This window comes from Apiospora aurea (genome assembly GCF_038362705.1).
Source record: "Apiospora aurea strain CBS 24483 chromosome Unknown utg000008l_segment0_segment0, whole genome shotgun sequence".
In the NCBI taxonomy this organism is placed as follows: domain Eukaryota; kingdom Fungi; phylum Ascomycota; class Sordariomycetes; order Amphisphaeriales; family Apiosporaceae; genus Apiospora; species Apiospora aurea.
The window spans coordinates 1,416,709-1,434,519 of NW_027117395.1; the positions used below are offsets into that span (position 1 = coordinate 1,416,709).

At 53.1% G+C, this 17,811-nt stretch overlaps 4 protein-coding genes across 4 annotated transcripts; 2 read left to right on the plus strand and 2 right to left on the minus strand.

The window, feature by feature from the left end:
• Positions 1-1,660: 1,660 nt before the first annotated feature.
• On the minus strand, positions 1,661-3,729 carry PG986_011927 (uncharacterized protein; the record flags this gene model as incomplete). Its single annotated transcript, XM_066848149.1, has 3 exons — positions 1,661-2,854; positions 2,910-3,148; positions 3,285-3,729. The coding sequence occupies 3 exons, from the start codon at positions 3,727-3,729 to the stop codon at positions 1,661-1,663; spliced, it is 1,878 nt and encodes a 625-aa protein (XP_066694845.1).
• Positions 3,730-5,072: 1,343 nt separating this feature from the next.
• On the minus strand, positions 5,073-8,139 carry PG986_011928 (uncharacterized protein; the record flags this gene model as incomplete). The annotated part of the gene is made up of 7 exons (XM_066848150.1): positions 5,073-5,610; positions 5,697-5,736; positions 5,828-5,897; positions 6,506-7,590; positions 7,652-7,820; positions 7,877-7,998; positions 8,064-8,139. 7 exons carry the CDS (start codon positions 8,137-8,139, stop codon positions 5,073-5,075), a joined length of 2,100 nt encoding a protein of 699 aa, XP_066694846.1.
• A 1,198-nt stretch (positions 8,140-9,337) lies between these two features.
• PG986_011929 (uncharacterized protein) lies at positions 9,338-13,239 on the plus strand (the record flags this gene model as incomplete). The annotated part of the gene is made up of 4 exons (XM_066848151.1): positions 9,338-9,601; positions 9,665-11,216; positions 11,275-11,688; positions 11,720-13,239. The coding sequence occupies 4 exons, from the start codon at positions 9,338-9,340 to the stop codon at positions 13,237-13,239; spliced, it is 3,750 nt and encodes a 1,249-aa protein (XP_066694847.1).
• Positions 13,240-13,957: 718 nt separating this feature from the next.
• On the plus strand, positions 13,958-15,707 carry PG986_011930 (uncharacterized protein; the record flags this gene model as incomplete). The annotated part of the gene is made up of 2 exons (XM_066848152.1): positions 13,958-15,060; positions 15,296-15,707. 2 exons carry the CDS (start codon positions 13,958-13,960, stop codon positions 15,705-15,707), a joined length of 1,515 nt encoding a protein of 504 aa, XP_066694848.1.
• Positions 15,708-17,811: the final 2,104 nt, after the last annotated feature.

The window sequence follows — 17,811 nt, forward strand, 5'->3', positions numbered from 1 at the left end:
CGACGTTTCAGAAACTCGACCTTGCTTGACAACCGCGACAAGCTTTTCTGCGGGGCGGGCGCGCTCTTCGCTAGCGGGAACCACTGTCTTTTAGTGCCAAACCACCAAAAGTCCCAATTCCCACCAAAAGCCACCACTGAGCTGCCTTTCTCGGCTGCCGGGTCCCCTAGCCAGTCTAAAGTAGGGACTCGAGGGAGAAAGGCTGCCCCTGAGCGCGGGTTGGACGAACTAGCCAAGCTTTAGTACGCCACGCGGCTCCTTGAGATCATCTTGCCTTTCCTCTGGCTCTGATATCTTAAAAAGAGCATGGGTCCATGTTTATCACATCAAATGCTATTGCAGGTCTGAACTCACATCAATTATAATTGGTGACGTCGATGCATACTCAGGTATGTAGCAGACCAACCATGAAGTTGTGTGCATAGCCCCGGCCCGCCCTGCGCTCGCTACCGATGCGCTGCAGAATCCGGCGCCCTATAAGTAAGTACCTACCTAGCAAACAATGTGCATGCCGACTTGCGACGGAGGTCAAGGTCGCTACCAGCAAGCCCGGGGAGGGGATCTTGCTCTACAGACGACCCAGATACGCGGCCATGGCTACCTACGGACACGTGCAGACCAGTCTCGCGTAGAATTAGAATAGGGGTCGCCAGATTACAAACAACAACTAGCACACAGCACACACACACAAGCGAACCAGGCTGCCCGGTAGCGAAAAGACGGCACATTCCGGCCGCCTGCACCTGCACACGCATAGATCGGCATATCCTTGTAGGCAAATCATCATCAAAGGAAAACCCATAGCACCACCCTATACTTAGTATCGATTTGCAAGCCACCCTTTAGGGGCTGGCTCGGGGTTTACTTTGGTCCTGGTAGAAGCCCCCCATCGGCGATGGAATAATTCACGACGGAATAATTGGTGACGGAATTCTATCGGAATTGGCACTGATCGTGGTGGCTCCCTCCAGGACGTGGAAATATCTGGAGCAACGAAGCTGCAAAGCGTTGCGTTGCGTTGCTGGCATCACGACCTACACGTGTACATGGATCGTCGGCGAAGAGATGCGCATCCGAAGCGGGTGAAAAGGAGGCATGATGTTTAGCTCCGCCGGCTCGGCATCGTATGGAGCACCATTGTAGTCCTCGGTCTAGTCATTTTGGGAGGTCTCACCGTTGATATTGTGATCAACTGAACTAGAACGTCCTGTCATCCCGCTGTCTCACCCCAGTGCAAGAGCGCCGTCCGCAGGGTCTGAACCACCACGGCGACTCGCGTCTCCGGGGCGCGAGGCATGCGACCCCGCGTAGGCTGGTCTGACTTTCTGTTACTTGCTCTAACAAAGACATCGAGAAGAGAAAATCAAGTCGATGCATGTTGCATCGTACATGCACTGAATATATGCATGTTGCAACGTACGTGCATCGTATATATAGGCCGTGCTGACTTCAGATGATGGGAACCATAACGCTATCATAACAGCCCGCTCATCTTGAGATTCATTACGGAATTCGACTGGGGCTTGCTTGCTGAGATCGAATTATTGGACGACGTCTTCAATCACCATATTCCAGGGTTTGAAAAAGTATGCTATGTTTTCGAAAAAGCCCAGTCTTGTTCTAGTTTTATGCCCGAAATCCGGAATGATCATGTCTACGACTAATTCTTACCGAGCAAGACCAGGTTGGCTACATTCATGACAGCCATGATCAGCCAGATCAAGACCGCCAGGATGCATACCCACCAATCGTTGGCCAGCTTGACCACCGTGCCGACACTCCTCTGGTCCGCCGCCTGCTCCTCTTCGTCCGAAACCTGCTGCAGCCCCTGGAGGCTCCGGGACGCATAAGTGGCCATGTTGCCGTCGCTGCCCTCCCGCTCGAACCGGGCCGAGCCCGTCTGCACCGTCATGTACTTGTTGAAGCAGGTGAACCAGATGAGCGGCGCCGTGATGAAGGGCAGCACGATGCTGAGGGCGACCTGGCTGCCCGTCAGGGCGTCGTTGAGCTTCTCGCGGCCCGCGGCGCCGGCGATGATGATGCTCGGCGTAATGCTGATGCTGCGTGTGATGAGGCGGCGCAGCCAGGGCTTCATCCGCCACTTGAGCGCCCCCTCGCTGACCATCTGGCCCGAGATGGTGCACACGATGCCTGCCGAGACGCCCGAGAAGAGCAGCGCGAGCGCGAACACGGTGCCCGCCCCCGGGCTGATGCTGGCCGACAGCAGTTGGTGGATCCCGAAGATGTCGGCGTCGAGCGCGTCCGGGTTCTGGTACAGGCTCGCGCCCGCGACGATGAGGATCGCGCTGTTGACGAACAGCGCAAAGGTGAAGAGCGAGATGGCGCACTCGGCGTACGAGTACTTCAGCGAGTGCTGGATCGCCTGGAGACTGGGTATGTAGAACGTCTTGTCGCCAGTCTTCCCATCCTGCAAGCTGCTAGCCGCGGAGGCCGGTTCCGAGGGAAGGAGGCCGTTCTGGTCATCGTATTCGCGTAGGCGGCTTTGCACGATTCCCGAGCCAAGGTAGAGAGAATGCGGCATAACAGTTGCTCCGAGAATGCCGCACGCCTGGTACAAGCCTTGCGAGTCGGTAACGCTGTTGTTCGGTAGAAAACCTTTGAAGACCTCGCCAGCTGTCGTGTCTTCGATGAGAGATAGCTGAACACAGAAACAGATGACCACGGCCAGAACAAGCAGCATCACGAAAAACTCGAAGCCTCGCAACCCCTTCATCGGACCCTGAGGGCGATAGAAAACTAAGATGATCATCACATCTATGATTGAGATGGCGCAACCGCCAACGAGTGGCAGCTTCGGGATGAGCAAATTCAAGGCTATAGCTGTGCCGATGACCTAATCGATTGTCAGATCACACATTTGATACCAGGCCCAGAATGAGGCAACTTACCTCGGCGATATCGGTGGCGATGATGGCCGCTTCTGCCATGAAGTATAGAAAGTAGTTGAGCCATCGCGGGAGGTGTGCGCGACAGGCCTCGGCGAGGTTCAACCCCGTGACAGTGCCCAACTTGATGGAGAGGCTCTGCAAGAAGATGGCAAACAAGTTGCTCATCAGAATGATGAAAAGCAACCGGAACCGATAAGAGGATCCGGCAGCAATATCAGTGGCATAATTTCCAGGGTCGACTGGTGATTGGTTAGCTATAGTTTAGAGACGTCCTGCTGTTCCCGTGAAAGTATAGGCAGGGAGAGTATAGATAACGGCAGCCAGCTCTGCAATGACAAAGCAAGCCGGTGAGTTGGGCAGAAGGGTTAGGCTTACTGTACGCGACCGACACGAGGAAACCGGGTCCGACGAACTTGCAAAATGTCACAAGTACGTGCTTGACCCGTTGTAGAGGACCCTTCCCGCTGCCGCTCCCGACCGGCAACCCTGGTGGCGGGTTGCTGCCGTGAGGAGAGGAGTCCTGCACCTGGGCGTCCGAAGAAACGCTCCCAGGCGACTGGCCGGTGGCGTCACGCCCACCGGCCAGCTTGCGCGCCCCGGCATGCCTCGCCACGTCGTCGGCTTCGGGGCGTGACGACTCGGCCTGTGCAATGGATTGGCCCGTGTCGCTCACCATGCTGGAGTCCGAGTCCCGCTGTGCGCGGGTGTTGACGATGCCGTTGAAGTCCTCGTTAGTGGTGAGGTCATTGGAGAAGGCGTTGGGGCTCTGGTTGTGGCCTTCGCCCTCATAAGGCTCGTCTGTCCGCGAAGTCTTGTTCATGGTGAACGCTTTGCTTTTCCGAGAACAGAGCAAGGGTCAGATGGTGGTTCGATATATACCACGCGGATTGCGTCTTCCTGTGTGTGGGTACGGGTACGGGTACGGGTGTGCCAAGCCGACTCCTTTCTGGTAGCTGTGTAAATTGGCTCTTTACTTAGCTCGAGAGAAATTTGTAGTTCAGCGTCGCATTGGCGTGGTTTTCAGTACCTGTTCCTTTCCAATTAAATCCACAACGAAACAGCGGCCTGTATGCAACGGCAGTATACAACAGATGGAAGTGAAGCAATAAGAAAAAGGGGGGTGGGGGATGAATAACAAACTCTTGATCGCGATGAGATGCCGTATATGTATAGCATCACTCAAGCTTTACCAAGGAAACTGGGTGTCATCCGAAATGTATGATGCGTTGCTGGATCTTGGACAGGGCCCCGGCGCTCGGCTTGACTCTCGAAGGCTCGTCTGAATGGCAGGCCTTTTGGCCTTTCAGCCGCTAAAGGACCCCCACTACCCCGGAGTCTGCAAGTCTGCAGCCCTGGCTACGGTTTCTCCCGTAAGTTCATGTGTGGACGCGTATGACAGGGCGTCCACCGTCCTTTCCCATCACACGACGGTAACGAGCAGCGAAGAGTCTCCGGGCCGAGGTTGCTCGTATCTATAGTACTAGTATCTCTAAAAGGGCCAAAAACCAAAGGAAAAACAATGGATGTTTCGTCAAAGCCGCAAGGACCAATATACCCACAGTAAGTACGTGTGTGTCTTCTGAGTGTATCAGCACATCCAGAAAGCCAAAGGATCAAAGACCGGCTGGCAGTCGGGCAAAGTCAAGCAATCAGCAGTAGCTCTTTCGCCAAGCCACGCCCCTTTAATATCACCTAGTTATCGAAGCGACATCGGAATTGTATGATCGAGCCTGTCACAGTCCCCGTTCCGTATCCAAAGCAACTTGTGAGCGTTGAAAGTGTTGCTACGATTCATGATTATGTTCCGTCTGACCGCAAAACTACCCATCGCTGCTTACATGCTGTTGGAGCGAGTAATCTCCAGTGAAGCTCCCCAAGCGCAACTGTACCATCGCAAGTTTGCCCCCAAAAAGTAAAACACCGCCCGGAAGTGAATATTCGTTGTTCCCCACGATTTACCGCCGGCCTTGTATGCTTCTAGCCGCTGTTGCGTGCTAATCTATTCCATGCCCTTTGCCTTACGTTGCCTTGCCTTGCACCACCAGCAGCGCCCGCCCACGCCCGAGCCCGAGCCCGTGGTTCACAAAGCGGGCCAACGCACACATTGAATATTGTCGAGTGTTATAGAAGATCGAAGCTGCTTTTTCCAGAGCTGGCCCCGGCTTACCGCGTCTTCTTGGCCTCGCCCTTGCCGGCGACGGCCCGCTGCCGCTCCCGCTTGGCGTAGATCTCGGCAGTGAAGGGGTTCTCGTAGGCGAGGGCGACCTTGTAGACGGCGTAGACCCAGGCAGTGAGGAGGAGGCCGGCCGGCTTGCCGTAGAGCAGCGCGGTGCCGAGGAAGCTGCAGGTGGAGCCCCAGTACATGGGGGCGTCGGTGACGCTGAAGGGGAAGCCCGTGACCATGGCGTCCATGAGGATGCCGAAGTAGTCGCCCAGGAAGGTGCCCGTGATGCCCAGCGCCCAGGTCGAGCTGAGCACGAGCACGTTGCCCGTCGCCACCAGGCCGTACGCGAACCACTTGACCGCGGGCTCCTCCAGCAGCGGGTGCGACGGCTGCGCCCGCAGCGCGCGCTCGTACAGGAGGTCGCGGAACAGGCCCAGCGAGAAGATGGTGGCGGCGAGGGCGTAGCACGCGGTCTGGCCGTTGCCGCCAAATGCTTTGGTCAGGAACCGGGTGCGGTATTCCCTCCGGGCCACGATGCTGAAAAGACAAGGCAGCCGCCCGCGTTAGTGTCTACTGCATATTCACAGATCACGAACGTAGATGTGACGCCTCTCTACACTTACTTCCAAAACAAAGGGTTGAAGGCAATAGCACAGGCAGAGACTGGAGAATGCGCGTGTTAGTATACTACTCGACCCAGCAGACTGGGCAGCTCCGTTGTTAAACGAAACGGGATTCGGAGCTTATGACGTACTAAGGAGACTTCGCTGGCTGAAGTCCACCAGCTGGGCTGGCTCAATCGCGAAAGGCGCCATCGTCGCAAACTGTTGTCGGTTAAAGGGCGAATTCTTCAGTAATATCTGTCACGGTGCAGCTGCAGAGTGAAGAAGATACGGTTTCCAGAGGAACAGTTAGGTAGGACTGGTGGCTTTGCCTGTTCTCTCATGGGAGTGTGGAAAGCCGAGCTTGTCCTTTGTTGCCCGGCTGGAGCTCCATAGCGTCATTCCGCATTCACCACCCCTCCCCTCCAATAGCCTGTAATAGCCCCTCGCTACCTCGCTACCAAGGCCTGCATCGGTTAACTTTCCCGAAACATGGCTGGTAACCCGCTGGCTTCGGCATACATCACTCATCCAGGAGAGAGAGAGAGAGAGAGAGAGAGAACCAAGGCCTGCAAAAAAGAGCCCAGAAACAACGGAGGCAACGAACAAGGCCGATGCTCCTCATCCCTGCTCAGGAAGAAGTTTTCGAAAAATATCATCTCAGAATTCATCGATTTATAATATGCGGATGGGATCTCTGAAAAGGGAAAACCCGGGTATTTTGCTCGCCAATTCGCCATGCCCAGCCAAACAAACAAAGATAAAAGAGCAAAGTACGTATCCATCATGCACCCTACTAAATAATAACATCGCACAGCCACCAAGGTTACCTTCGTGTTCTCGTCTTCTTGGTTGTTTGTGTTGTATCTTCCCTCCTCCTCGTCTTGGCCCTTCTTAAGGTCTTCGTCGAGACCCCACTCTTCTTTGTCATACCAATCCTCGCCGTCCGACATGTCGCGGTTGGGGCCTGAATGTGCCTCATATTTCGACCACTGAAAAACGGTTTTCCTAAGCCTATCGGCCCGGAGTAGGCCTTCATATAATCGCTTTGCGCCGCGGCAAACTTCTTCCTGCTTCTGTACCCATAGTTGCAGCAGCCGCCGCACATCGTCCGCCTCAGCCTCCGGTATGCCCAGGTCTCGATCAGGGTGAGCCGAACGCGGCGCAATGAATATCGGATGGATAAACATCTCATCAAGCCCGTCCGACGTCGTCGAAGTCGTACTTTCGGCCATACGGTTCACATCTTTGCCATTGAGCAAAGCCTTTTGAAGAAGGTTGCCATTACTGGAATCACCATTTGTCGCAGGTCCGCCTCGAGCATCTGCCAGCTTCGACTCCAGCCTTGAGCCCCCATCCTCGCCTTGCTGAGAAGTACCTGTAGGCGGCCGAGTCTCTTCGTCGTTTTCTGGCGGCCTTTTCGCATTGTCACCATTGTCGCCGGTGGCCTGATTACCGTTGGTTTTGGCATTGGAAGGACCATCCGCATCCACCATTGAGGTATCGGGATCAGCGACACTTTCGTCGTTACGCGAGCCCATGCCGTCCTTGTTCGCGGACGGTGTCTCTCCATCGACCGAAGGCTGGCCATTTGTGCTTGCCCCGCCTAGTGCCCTTTCCAGCATTAACTGAGCGCTTTCGGAAGATGCCGAAGCTTTAGACATGCCATTGGAGAGGTAGTCGTTGCGATACATGTCGAGATCGTTGGGCCCAATCATGAGCTCACAAGGAACCCAAACATGGTCGCCAGTGAGTTTGGTAAGGAGATGTTTCACTTTCCAAAGCGCTGCATTTTCCTTGTGCATTATGTTGCAGGCTTGCGTCGTGAGATCGGTTAACGTCTTAGAGGTGTAAGGGCGAGCGAGTGTTGGGTGTGAAGAGAGATCGGTCACTGAGGTCAGAGGGGCGAGTATAGCTGTGTGAAGGGCCAACGTTAGCGACGCGCTGGTTACGCAAGAGGGTTCAGGTCGACGAACTTTCTAGCCTTACGCTGGCATAAGGATTGAATTGAAATGCCGAGGCCATTATTTCTTGCATTCGCTCTTCGTAATCTTCGTCGTCACTTTCAGGCTCGTAGCCTTCTTCGTCGACCAAAGGTGGATTTCGGTTAATGATTGCCCTTTCGTAGCCGCCATGGTTGACAATCTGCAGGTCTGCGATTAGAGGCATGCGAGAACGAGACACTCCTGACAAGTACTTACCTCTCTGTAAACTTCAGGGCCGGATGGGGGCGCGAGTTGGCCTTCGTGAACAAATCTAGCTCGTTTCTTCAACTTCTGGCCTCGGTTGCCATGGTGGTCAATTTCTTCGTCTGAGTCGGATTCTGCAGGACACCGAGCGCATTAGCTACCGGCTGGGTTTGAAGGCATTAATCGTTGTGTTCCTTACCATATGCTTTCCGCTTGATCGCCTTCTTCATCGCTATGACGGTCTCGGCGAAGAGAACCTGCTGGGAGGAGGCCATGGTAACCAGTGATGCGGCCGATACCGCGGGACACAATCGGATCGCTAGTTGGACAAGACAGCTACGCTGGGGCCAGTTTGTGTAATAGCCGTCGAATGGATGGGGTCGCAAGAGTAATAGGAAGCCCGTCGGCTTGGAATAGAAGCTCGAAAGAGTTGTGGTTCGGTGGGTGGTGGTGAAGAAGGGTTCGGTCGCCGCAACGCCCTGATTTTCTCGTCGGCTAGGAAAGGAAGAAAGAAGCAGCAGGCTTTCGGAGCTGCTGCGAGGAAACAGGGTGGGGGATGGTGTTAATTTGAACGAGGCAAGTCTGTCAGTGAGAGAATATGCATCAATGTACAAGAAGCAGCATTTCCTTCGAAGTCAACAGGAGCGGATTGAAAGGCATTTGGAGGGTGAACGAGAGACGATCCGAGGCGGGAGAGAGGGTGGTGGCAGACTTTCGTAATAGGCTGGGAACAAGGCTGCGCTGCGCTGTGCTGCTAATGCCGATGATCAAATGGGTTTACTACTGTGCCTCTCCCGCTTCTTTGCGCGTCGAGCCCGGGAAAAAGGTACCTGTCTGTACGTGTAGGCGCATGGGAGCTGCAGGCCAGGGCCACTGTCAGACATGACCGCCTTATCCTCGAGTGAGAGCGTGCGGATAAAAAGATAAGGGTGAGTCGCCCCATAATTGTCCAAACACCCCCGACTTCGCGGCCTTCAATTCGACGTGCTACAGTGCTGGAAGAGGCTCCCAGGGAAACTTTAGAGTTCGGTTCAGAGGGGTAGTGGTACAGGCTACAGCTCCCTGCTGCCCTGAACCACGGTCGCTGCGTCCGCCGAGACCCCGACCTATTTTCCTTGTGACATAGTAGCGAGCAGCGCAAGTTTGTTGATAATGTCGTCGAATAATGATAAAACTTAGCAGTGCGACTTTCTGCACGTCGGAAAGGTACTGAGATTAGGACCTGTGCGAGATGTATGTATGTTGACTGTACATTGCTGTGTTCGTTGGTGACTGCAATGGTATTGGATAGTGGGCAGATCGTTCGCAATTAAAGTAAGTCTTGGGGCTGTTACCTGAAAACGCCAATTCGAGATGCAAGCCGATTGTTGAACCGCCTCCGTGACCACCTCTCCCCGACGCCCCTCAAACCCTCCCATCCCGCCATGACCGGCAATACTTCCATGCGCCGCGCGACAAGAAAACAGTGAAGCAATGGATGACTATCCCGCCGGGTGTCTGGATCACAATGCCCCGCTGCTGGTTGTATCGGGGCTGGGCACTGGTGCAACGAAACCCTTGCTCGCCGACCCAGACTTGAAGGAGCAAGGCATTCTGATACGGTCAGAGCTACCTCCCATAGACGGTCGCGAAGCCAAGGCGATACTGCACTACATTCAGGAGGCAGATGCGACCAGCTGGCCATGGAACCCGACCGAAACCAAGAAGTACAGGTTCAAGATCAAGACGATCGGCAGGGTATGTCACATATATGAAGCCTCCCGTCCAGCCTCAGAGCTCGAGAACCTAATCAGCCACTAGGAATTTCTCCTCCCACCGCGACGCGCACGTCTACCGGAAGACTACGAAGTCCCTCTGTCGCCCCCTGTCTTGCACTCACCCTTCTCTCCGCTCAGCCCCGGCTCGACGTTGTACCCAGACGGTCTTATAGATGCTAGATGGCTTGCGAAACACCAGGAGCTTATCCCAAGCATATGCTTGTGCTTCTACAGCCTGACAACGGATCCCTCGCTGGCCACTCTACATGACAATCGCTTGAAGACGGATATCAATGCTGTCAAGCATGCCCTTAGCCAGTCAGGCCACAAGTGCCGCCTGGCCGTGGTCATCCTCAGCGACCAGGCCCCCGGCGCCATGGAGCCCTTCCAGGAAAGACTTGAGAATATCAGACGAAGTACTGGTTTGGATCCGAAAACATCTCTGTTTGTTCTTCCTACGAAACGATCGGAGCCGGAGCTGGAGATGGCTGCAGACAGTGTTCTGAGTTCGGTCTTTACGCAAGCAACCGAATACTACCGCGATCTCGGCCGTCGTACTAGGAAGAAGAGGGGACGGGGCGTTGCGCCCCAGCCCACCATACCTCCCACCAGTGGCACGTCACATACTCTATCCCTCCAGGGCTGGAATGTCCGATATGACTTCAAAGCAGCCGTGTTTGCCGAGTTTCGTCAGGATATGGAAGCCGCTCTTCGCTCATACGAGCAAGCCTACGAGTCCCTCTTTGGGACCGATGTGCTCGAAATGGTGCCTAGCTGGAGTCCGAGGTTCAATGACGGCCGCTTGCTGGCTGATGTGATTGCTGTTCGCATCCTGCGGTGCCTCTTCTGGACCGGACAAAGCACTGCTGCAGTCCGAAGATGGCAGGCCCATCGGTATAAGTTGTCGGATTTCTTGGACCAAAGGGGTCGTGGTACGCAAAACTATGGCTGGCAAGCTTGGGAATCGCGATGGGCAGAAGTCATGGCCCGACTGGTCGAGAAGGCCGAGTTTCCAGAACTCGAACCATCCAGCCTTAATCTTTTCCGGGCTCCTGAAAAGGCTTTGGCGGCCGAAAGACTCCAGCCTTGGGAGATGTTGCACCATCCAGGATATTGGTACCGTATTGCTGCACGGCATACACTCGACCGCAGGAAATTGGCATACTCTATCCCAGAGGACGCCCGGAAGCCACCAGACCCGACCGTTGCGTCAAAAATAGTAGTGAACACCTACAACTCTTATGACACATACATGTGCCCAGAACCATATGAAGAATATCCCCTTGAGGGGCAGGGGACGGATCACGCACAGAAAGCAATAACGCACCTCAATCTCGCTATTGGCGAATTTCAAAGGAGAAAGCAAAAACGTCTCGCTATGGAAGTGGCACTCGAAAGTTCAATAGAGCTAGAGCGTATTAAAGCCTGGAAACAATTGCTGGAATTCCTCACACCGGTGTGGCGGGTCATGTCGTTTCGATCAGAAAACTGGTGGAACCTCACCGAGGCGCTCAGCTGGATATTAAGAAAGGCAGCCGCTCATGCCGGCCAAGCAGATCTGGTAATCGCTATTGATTGGGAACTAATGAATTCACGTGTGTTTCCTCCTGGGTCCTCTTGCATATGAAGCTGAGTTGCTAACGGTATCTTCAGAGTACAACCGGCGGCCCCAATGGCAATATGATATAAACAGATCACTTGAAGGTGTGGAAGTTGAGGAAACTCCTGAAGTCTCATTAAACGACGATGCTATTACCTCGTTTCTCAAGTCCTCATTTATATTCAAGCACGGCGAAGGGAGAGCTGGCCAGACGTGCCCCGCCCAGCTTGCTATCACCTCCAAAGCATTCTCTGGTAGCGCTCCAGTTGTCCTCGATGAAATCCATGTCGAATTTGAAGGCAGCTTGCGAGCGCTGCATCTGGAGCATGAATCGAGTTCAAAGCAGTTGAGTTCGGAGCCGAGAGGAATGGTTGTGACCTCTCCGTCCTTGACGGAAACCAAGCTGGATGTCGCTACTTTGCCCGATGACGATTCGGAAGAAGCTCCGTCGCCCCCCCCACATTATGGTGCTCAAGGGCCATGATGATCTCACCATAGCGGCAGGCCAGACACGAGTGTTTGAGGTGGACGTACCTCTTCGCGAAGCTGGCGAGGGCAAAGCTACGTCCGTGCGTGTCAAGCTGGCCCCTGGAGCGTTCACGCTCAACTACACTATGAGACTGCAAGAAGACAATTCGACTGGTTTGTGGTATGTTGCGCCTGCGAAGAGGAGGGTCACAAGGGCCAACCCGCTTAGCATCAAGGTCTTGCCGCGACCGCCAAAGATGGAAGTCAAGTTCGTGAACGTTCTAAAGCAATATTACGCGGGTGAGCCCATTCACATCGAAGTCCAACTTATCAACGAAGAGGACGTGGATGCCAATACCAAGCTCGATGTACATCTTTATGGGCAGGATGTACCACACTTCAAAGCTCACGCTGAAGACGGGTCAGAAGACAAGAGCAGTGCGGGCGAAGGTGAAGAGGCCAAACTTGACGGTCTAACAATCGGTACGATCGAGGCATCCAAGTCCGCAAAAGCCACTGTGGTCATCGATCCTATCAACCGCCCCACGGCTTACGATCTTACGATCAAGGCATGGTACACTCTTGTCACTGACCCCGGCACCCATATTGTCCAGATCGTGGCTTTCCAGCTGAACATAGTCAATCCGTTTGAAGCAAGTTATGACCTGGTACCTCGACTGCACAGCGAGCCATGGCCTAGCGTTTTCGACTATGAGGCTGTAAGGGAGTTGGGTGATAGTGATGGCAGCTTCAGCCGCCCCCGTGGACTGGCACAAAAGTGGTGTCTAGTCACACGGTTCGGTTCCTTTGCAACGGAGGACCTGCGCGTTGTCGACCTTGACCTGCAAGTCAAAGGTACTCAAGGAGGCGTTGTATGCTCCGCCTCTAAAAACCAAACTCTACCAGACGATGGGATCTTGATGGCACCGAAAACGATGGAGGAAGCACGCTTCGATCTCGTAGCGCAGAAGCTGAGCCTAGATGACCGGAACCCGTCAACGGCCGACCTGGAGTTCATGATCAGATGGCGACGCACGTCGGCCGACCCGGCATCGACCCCAAACGCCACCACCTTCCTCCTCGACCCCTTTTACGTCACCGTGGCCGAGCCGCGAGTCTTGGCCTCGGTCTACTACTCGGTGGCCTCATCCCCCTCATCACCGAAATCGACCACGCCCGCTACGCCGTCTTTCTCATCGGCGTCCCCACAGATCATCATTCTCGACATCACCATTGAGAACCCGTCATCGCACTTCCTCACCTTCGGCCTCACCATGGAGCCGTCGGACGAGTTCGCCTTCAGCGGCGCCAAGACGACTTCGCTCAACGTACTCCCTGTGGCGCGCCGCACCGTGACGTACCGGCTGATGCCGGTGGTCGAGGGCGGCAGCTGGATCAAGCCGCAGCTTGTGGTTCGCGATAAGTACTTCCAAAAGGTTCTGAAAATCATCCCGACAGAGGGCATGAAACGGGAGGGTGACAACATAATGATCTGGGTCCCGGGGCAGGATGCAGACGACGAGAAGGGAGAGGAGACCAGTGAAGAATAGAGGAGAGCGGTGAATTGCCGTGTGAAAGGCGTCAACCTTGATCGAGTACACCATTTATCACGTTCTATGTAATATGAGCACCTCGTTGGGAGTTGGAGGGGGGTTTTGCGCCACATAGATAGTTGACATGACAAATTAATGAGATCCAGTTTGATGTATGAAGATTCCTGGCTGAATTCCTCGCTAAAATCCATGCTTTTATAAGTTTTTCGAGTTTACGCAATGCCATCGTGAGTTAGTCGGCATACTCTCTTTTCTAAGTGTACGATTTTGCTTGAGGAACTTCCTACTGTACTTGTTACGCCCTTTGTATTCAATTCTGAGCCTTTTTGGCACAAATAACTACAGTGCATTCGAGGGAAATGAGCCCAAGTAGGGTTAGGGGGAAGCTGGTATCTTGACAATACTATGTCTGGAGTGGATAATTGCTCAAAATCATACTCATCCTCAAAGTCCCCCAAATACAGTTTGAGAGAAAACGCCATAGTCACCATGAGTAGTAATCAGACCGGCACCGGATTCAGCCTCAATATATTAGTATGCGACCTAGAAAGTTCTTACCTACAGAACTTTTGGCATTGGAAAATAACAGGGCAGCCAGCCAGCCAGCCTACAGTGATGGCCAAATAGGCAGGCTCTCAAGGTACTCATATTGCTGGACTTGGGGGCTATGAAGACCCATACAGAAGGGGGCGGCGCAGATGTCATCTTGACCAATATGGAATTCTTCAAGTCGTTCGGCAGGAAACGACAATCCAAGGCGGTAACACCATTAGCAATACCTCCTGCGGCCGGCAGCGGGCAGCAGCAGCAGCAGCAGCAGAAGGCCAAGGGTAACGATGCTGCTCCTTCGCAGCAACAGACTCCGAACAGGCAACACAATGGTAGCGACCACTCCCCTGGCCTAACGGGCCCGTCTTTCCGCCAGGTATGCTGGGAGTCGGACAGCCCAAGCTACCAAGCTTCTTCCTTTGAAGCCGCCAGGGGCGGCGAGTCTCCGTTCGGTACCCCCTTTGACAAGCGGCGAGGGGATCTCTCTACGACCAACAGCAACTCCGTCATCGAACCGCCGGAATTCAACCTCGGCGTGGCCCGGGGCCCGGGCCTCGGAATCCACCCAAAGAACTACTATGGCCCCTTGGGGTACCACGACTCCGGCCAGCCGTCACCACTGTCCTTGGACACCCCTGAGAAGCAGCAGCAGCAACAACATGTTTCGACACCACCCCCGAGCTGCGAGGTGGACGAGCGAGAGCCGCGAAGCGAGAAAAACCTCGCCAAGAACTTCTACGCTCAAACACATGCGCCGAAGCCTTCGCTGGGCCGCAGGGGCGCTATCTACGTCAGCCCGAAACGCGAACGACAAGAGATGTCGCCATCAGCAGCCGACGAGACCATCGAGCGCCATAGCTTCGCCGAGGACGGAGAAGAAATCATTGTAACGCGGGATCCGCCCAAGTCGATATTCCTCGGGAACAATATGAAGCGTTGGGAAACAATATTGGCTCAGCAGACGGCGGGAGAAGACGAGGAAGAGGAAGAGGAAGAAGAAGAAGAAGAAGAAGAAGCAGACGACGAAGAGCAACACCGGGAAGATATCAGGGGAGAAGGGGAACCGTCGGGCATAGGGAACAGGGCGAACGAAGAAGCCGTCGAGGCCGTGCGAAGGCTGGGCCGGGGCGAGTTCCAGGCCGTGTTTAGCGACTTTGAGCGCGCTCACACGAGAAGCGCTACCCAGCAGTTCCAGCGACGGCGGACCAGGCCGCCCAATACAGACGAGGACTTGGACCAATCCGAAGCCTCTAGGGTTTCGAAGCACAGGTCACGATCGATATGAACAAGACGGTGATACCCTCTTTTCAGAGGACTGTAATTCTCCTAGTGGCTATTAAGGCCATTACTCGCCCCCAAGCGACACCTATTTATACAGGAACCTTGATCCTTCCGGGTTGGCCATCCAGCAACCTATTATAATCCGTCGTTGTATGGTATATCCCATCAAAACGTTGGTTTTTATGTATACCCGTGCGGATCTCCCCTCCAATACCACGCACAGTCCGCCCTCCGTATTCTCGTCAGTAGCTCGTGACTTCCATCACCAGAACCCAGTCCCATTGCTCGACGGCGTACCGACGGAATCGCTCCTCGACCAGCTCCTTCCAGACGCAGAAGAAGCCGAAGCGGCCGCGAGCTCTTCAGCCTCGGCGGCCTCGCGCGCGCGTTTATTAGCTCGCCGGCCCGCGTGGCTGTGGCTGTTGTTTCCGTCGCGCTCCTTGGCGGCCTCGGCCTCGGCCTGCTCGCGCGCCTCGATGAGCAGCCGCTCCCAGCACTCGTTGCACATGCCGTCGTTCCACGCGACGACGTGCTTGTCCTCGTCGCCGCCGGGCCCAAAGCACCCCTTGAACAAGCGCGGGCACGGGGCGCAGCGCAGGAACCCCCAGCAGTCGCAGCCGTTCCAGCGCTGGTAGAGCTCCTTGCACATGGGGCTTGTGTCGTGGTGTAGGCAGAACTGGCGGGGGTGATCGTGGTAGTAGTGAGCGTCTAGGCCGGGCCGCTTTGCTTTGCGTGTGGTTTCAGCGAGTTATTATGGCTGGCTATGTACAAACACGTGTGTGCGTGTGCGGATAAGTGCTGGGTGTCTGCTGGAGCAGTGCGGGATGTATATACGGGCTGTATTGTGGCCGTATCTAGTCGATGGACGTTCACCACGGCAGAGCGCAAGTTATCCAGTACGTATCTCGACCAATATAGTCAGTCGTCTGGTTAATTGCACCTCTTCGCCCTCGTAGAATCTCTTCGCTCTGGCTTTGGCGAAGAGAGTCCGGAACGAGGCTTCCCTGGCTGTCTAGTAACAGCGCTGATCGCTCGCGAAGCAATTCGAGGCTTCCTTATGGCTCTGACATTGGATTCGAGAATCACTTCAGTTCCTTCCTCGACACAGAAGAAGCGTTTCCTTCTTTGAACCGATTGTTGAATTACAAAGAGTATGCTGCCCTCCCCTCCTCCCAGGCAGCGGCAGCCGTGGTGTGGAAGGACGATATATAATATCAAAGCATGTAGTCCCCACTTACACGCGGACACATGTATGGCCAAGGTCGGGAATCGGCCGATGACCCATTAAAAGACCAAAGGAGACCAAAGGGAAAGAGAGTGACAGAAAAAAAAGAAAAAAGATAGGCCGCCAGGCGCCTGCCAGCCCTGCATAAATCTATCATGCAAGTAGACGGGCGGGTAACGGGTTCGCTCGTGCGACCCCAGGTGATAATCACCGAAACAATAATACGAGGGAAACCGACCCAGCGAGCTAGTTCAGCTCCCCTTTGGCGCCATTGGACAGTCATGTGTTTCAGTCTTCTTTCCCGCCAACAAAACTGCCCTGCTGCTGCTTACCCCGGGTCAGTCGGCCCACCTTGGGTGGCTTCTTTTCTATTCTGTCGAGGTCGTGGGCATTCCACAAGCCAGAGGAGCCAGGGGGAGCCAGGGACCCTGATAAAGCAGGCAAGCTTTTTTTTTTTTTTTTAAAAAAAAAAAAAAGGCTAGGCTTGCTAGGCTGCCAGGCTGCTAGGCTTGGCCGTTTGGACTTTGCGAGTGTTCCTCAGGTGGTTTCGGTCGCGCTTGTGCTGCTGCGTCACGTCATCTCGCTTTTGCCATGCTCCTTTAGGGGAGTACAGTACCCGCCACCTATAAGGATAGTACCCGCCACCCTCAAAATTTTTACGTTAATACACCTATACCCTAAAAAATATTGTATACACTAAGTTCACACATTATTAACATAACGTATACTGTATATATAAAATTAATACACGCCGGTATATTCTTATTAATTTATTCCTTAAGTAAAGTAAAAACGAATTTAAGGACGTAAATACGTTTAAGTATAAATAATGTTTATATTATATATAAATATTATTAAAACTTACCTTTTTCACGAAAAGTTCTCTTAATAAAAAATTATCACCTACTTTTTAAGAATAATTAAAAAATATATATATAATATTTAAAAGGTATATAAATTTATATTAGATTATTAAGTAAAAAAAAATTCCTACTTAACACTATATTAAATTAATTCGTTAAAAACCGCTTGTAATATTTAAATAAAGTTTAAACTATATACGTATTTTACAGTACGGGATAATTAATTAAAGGCGGCGGCGGTAAAGCGTTCGGTTATAGAAATGTTAATATAATGTATAAACTTTATATAAGGGAAGTATATATATAATAACGGCGAATTAAGCTTTTAACCGTCTTTTTCTCGAAACGTACTATAAAGTAATTAATATACGTAAAGTTTATATAATAGATATATAAAAATATACACTTTTTAATCGGGGTCTCGTCCTCGGCGCCGGGGACGAGAGGTAGTTTACGCTTTTATATTTAATTAATAAGTAAAGTTTATATATAATTTATACGTTATAGAGTATACTTTAAGCGTTAATAATAAGGGGGCGGCCTCGCGTTAAAAAAGAAAATGTTAATAAAAGTATAATTAAAGTATAAATATTTTATAAGCGAAGTGTAACTCTACTCTAAGTGATAATTAGTATAAATATAGTAACGGCT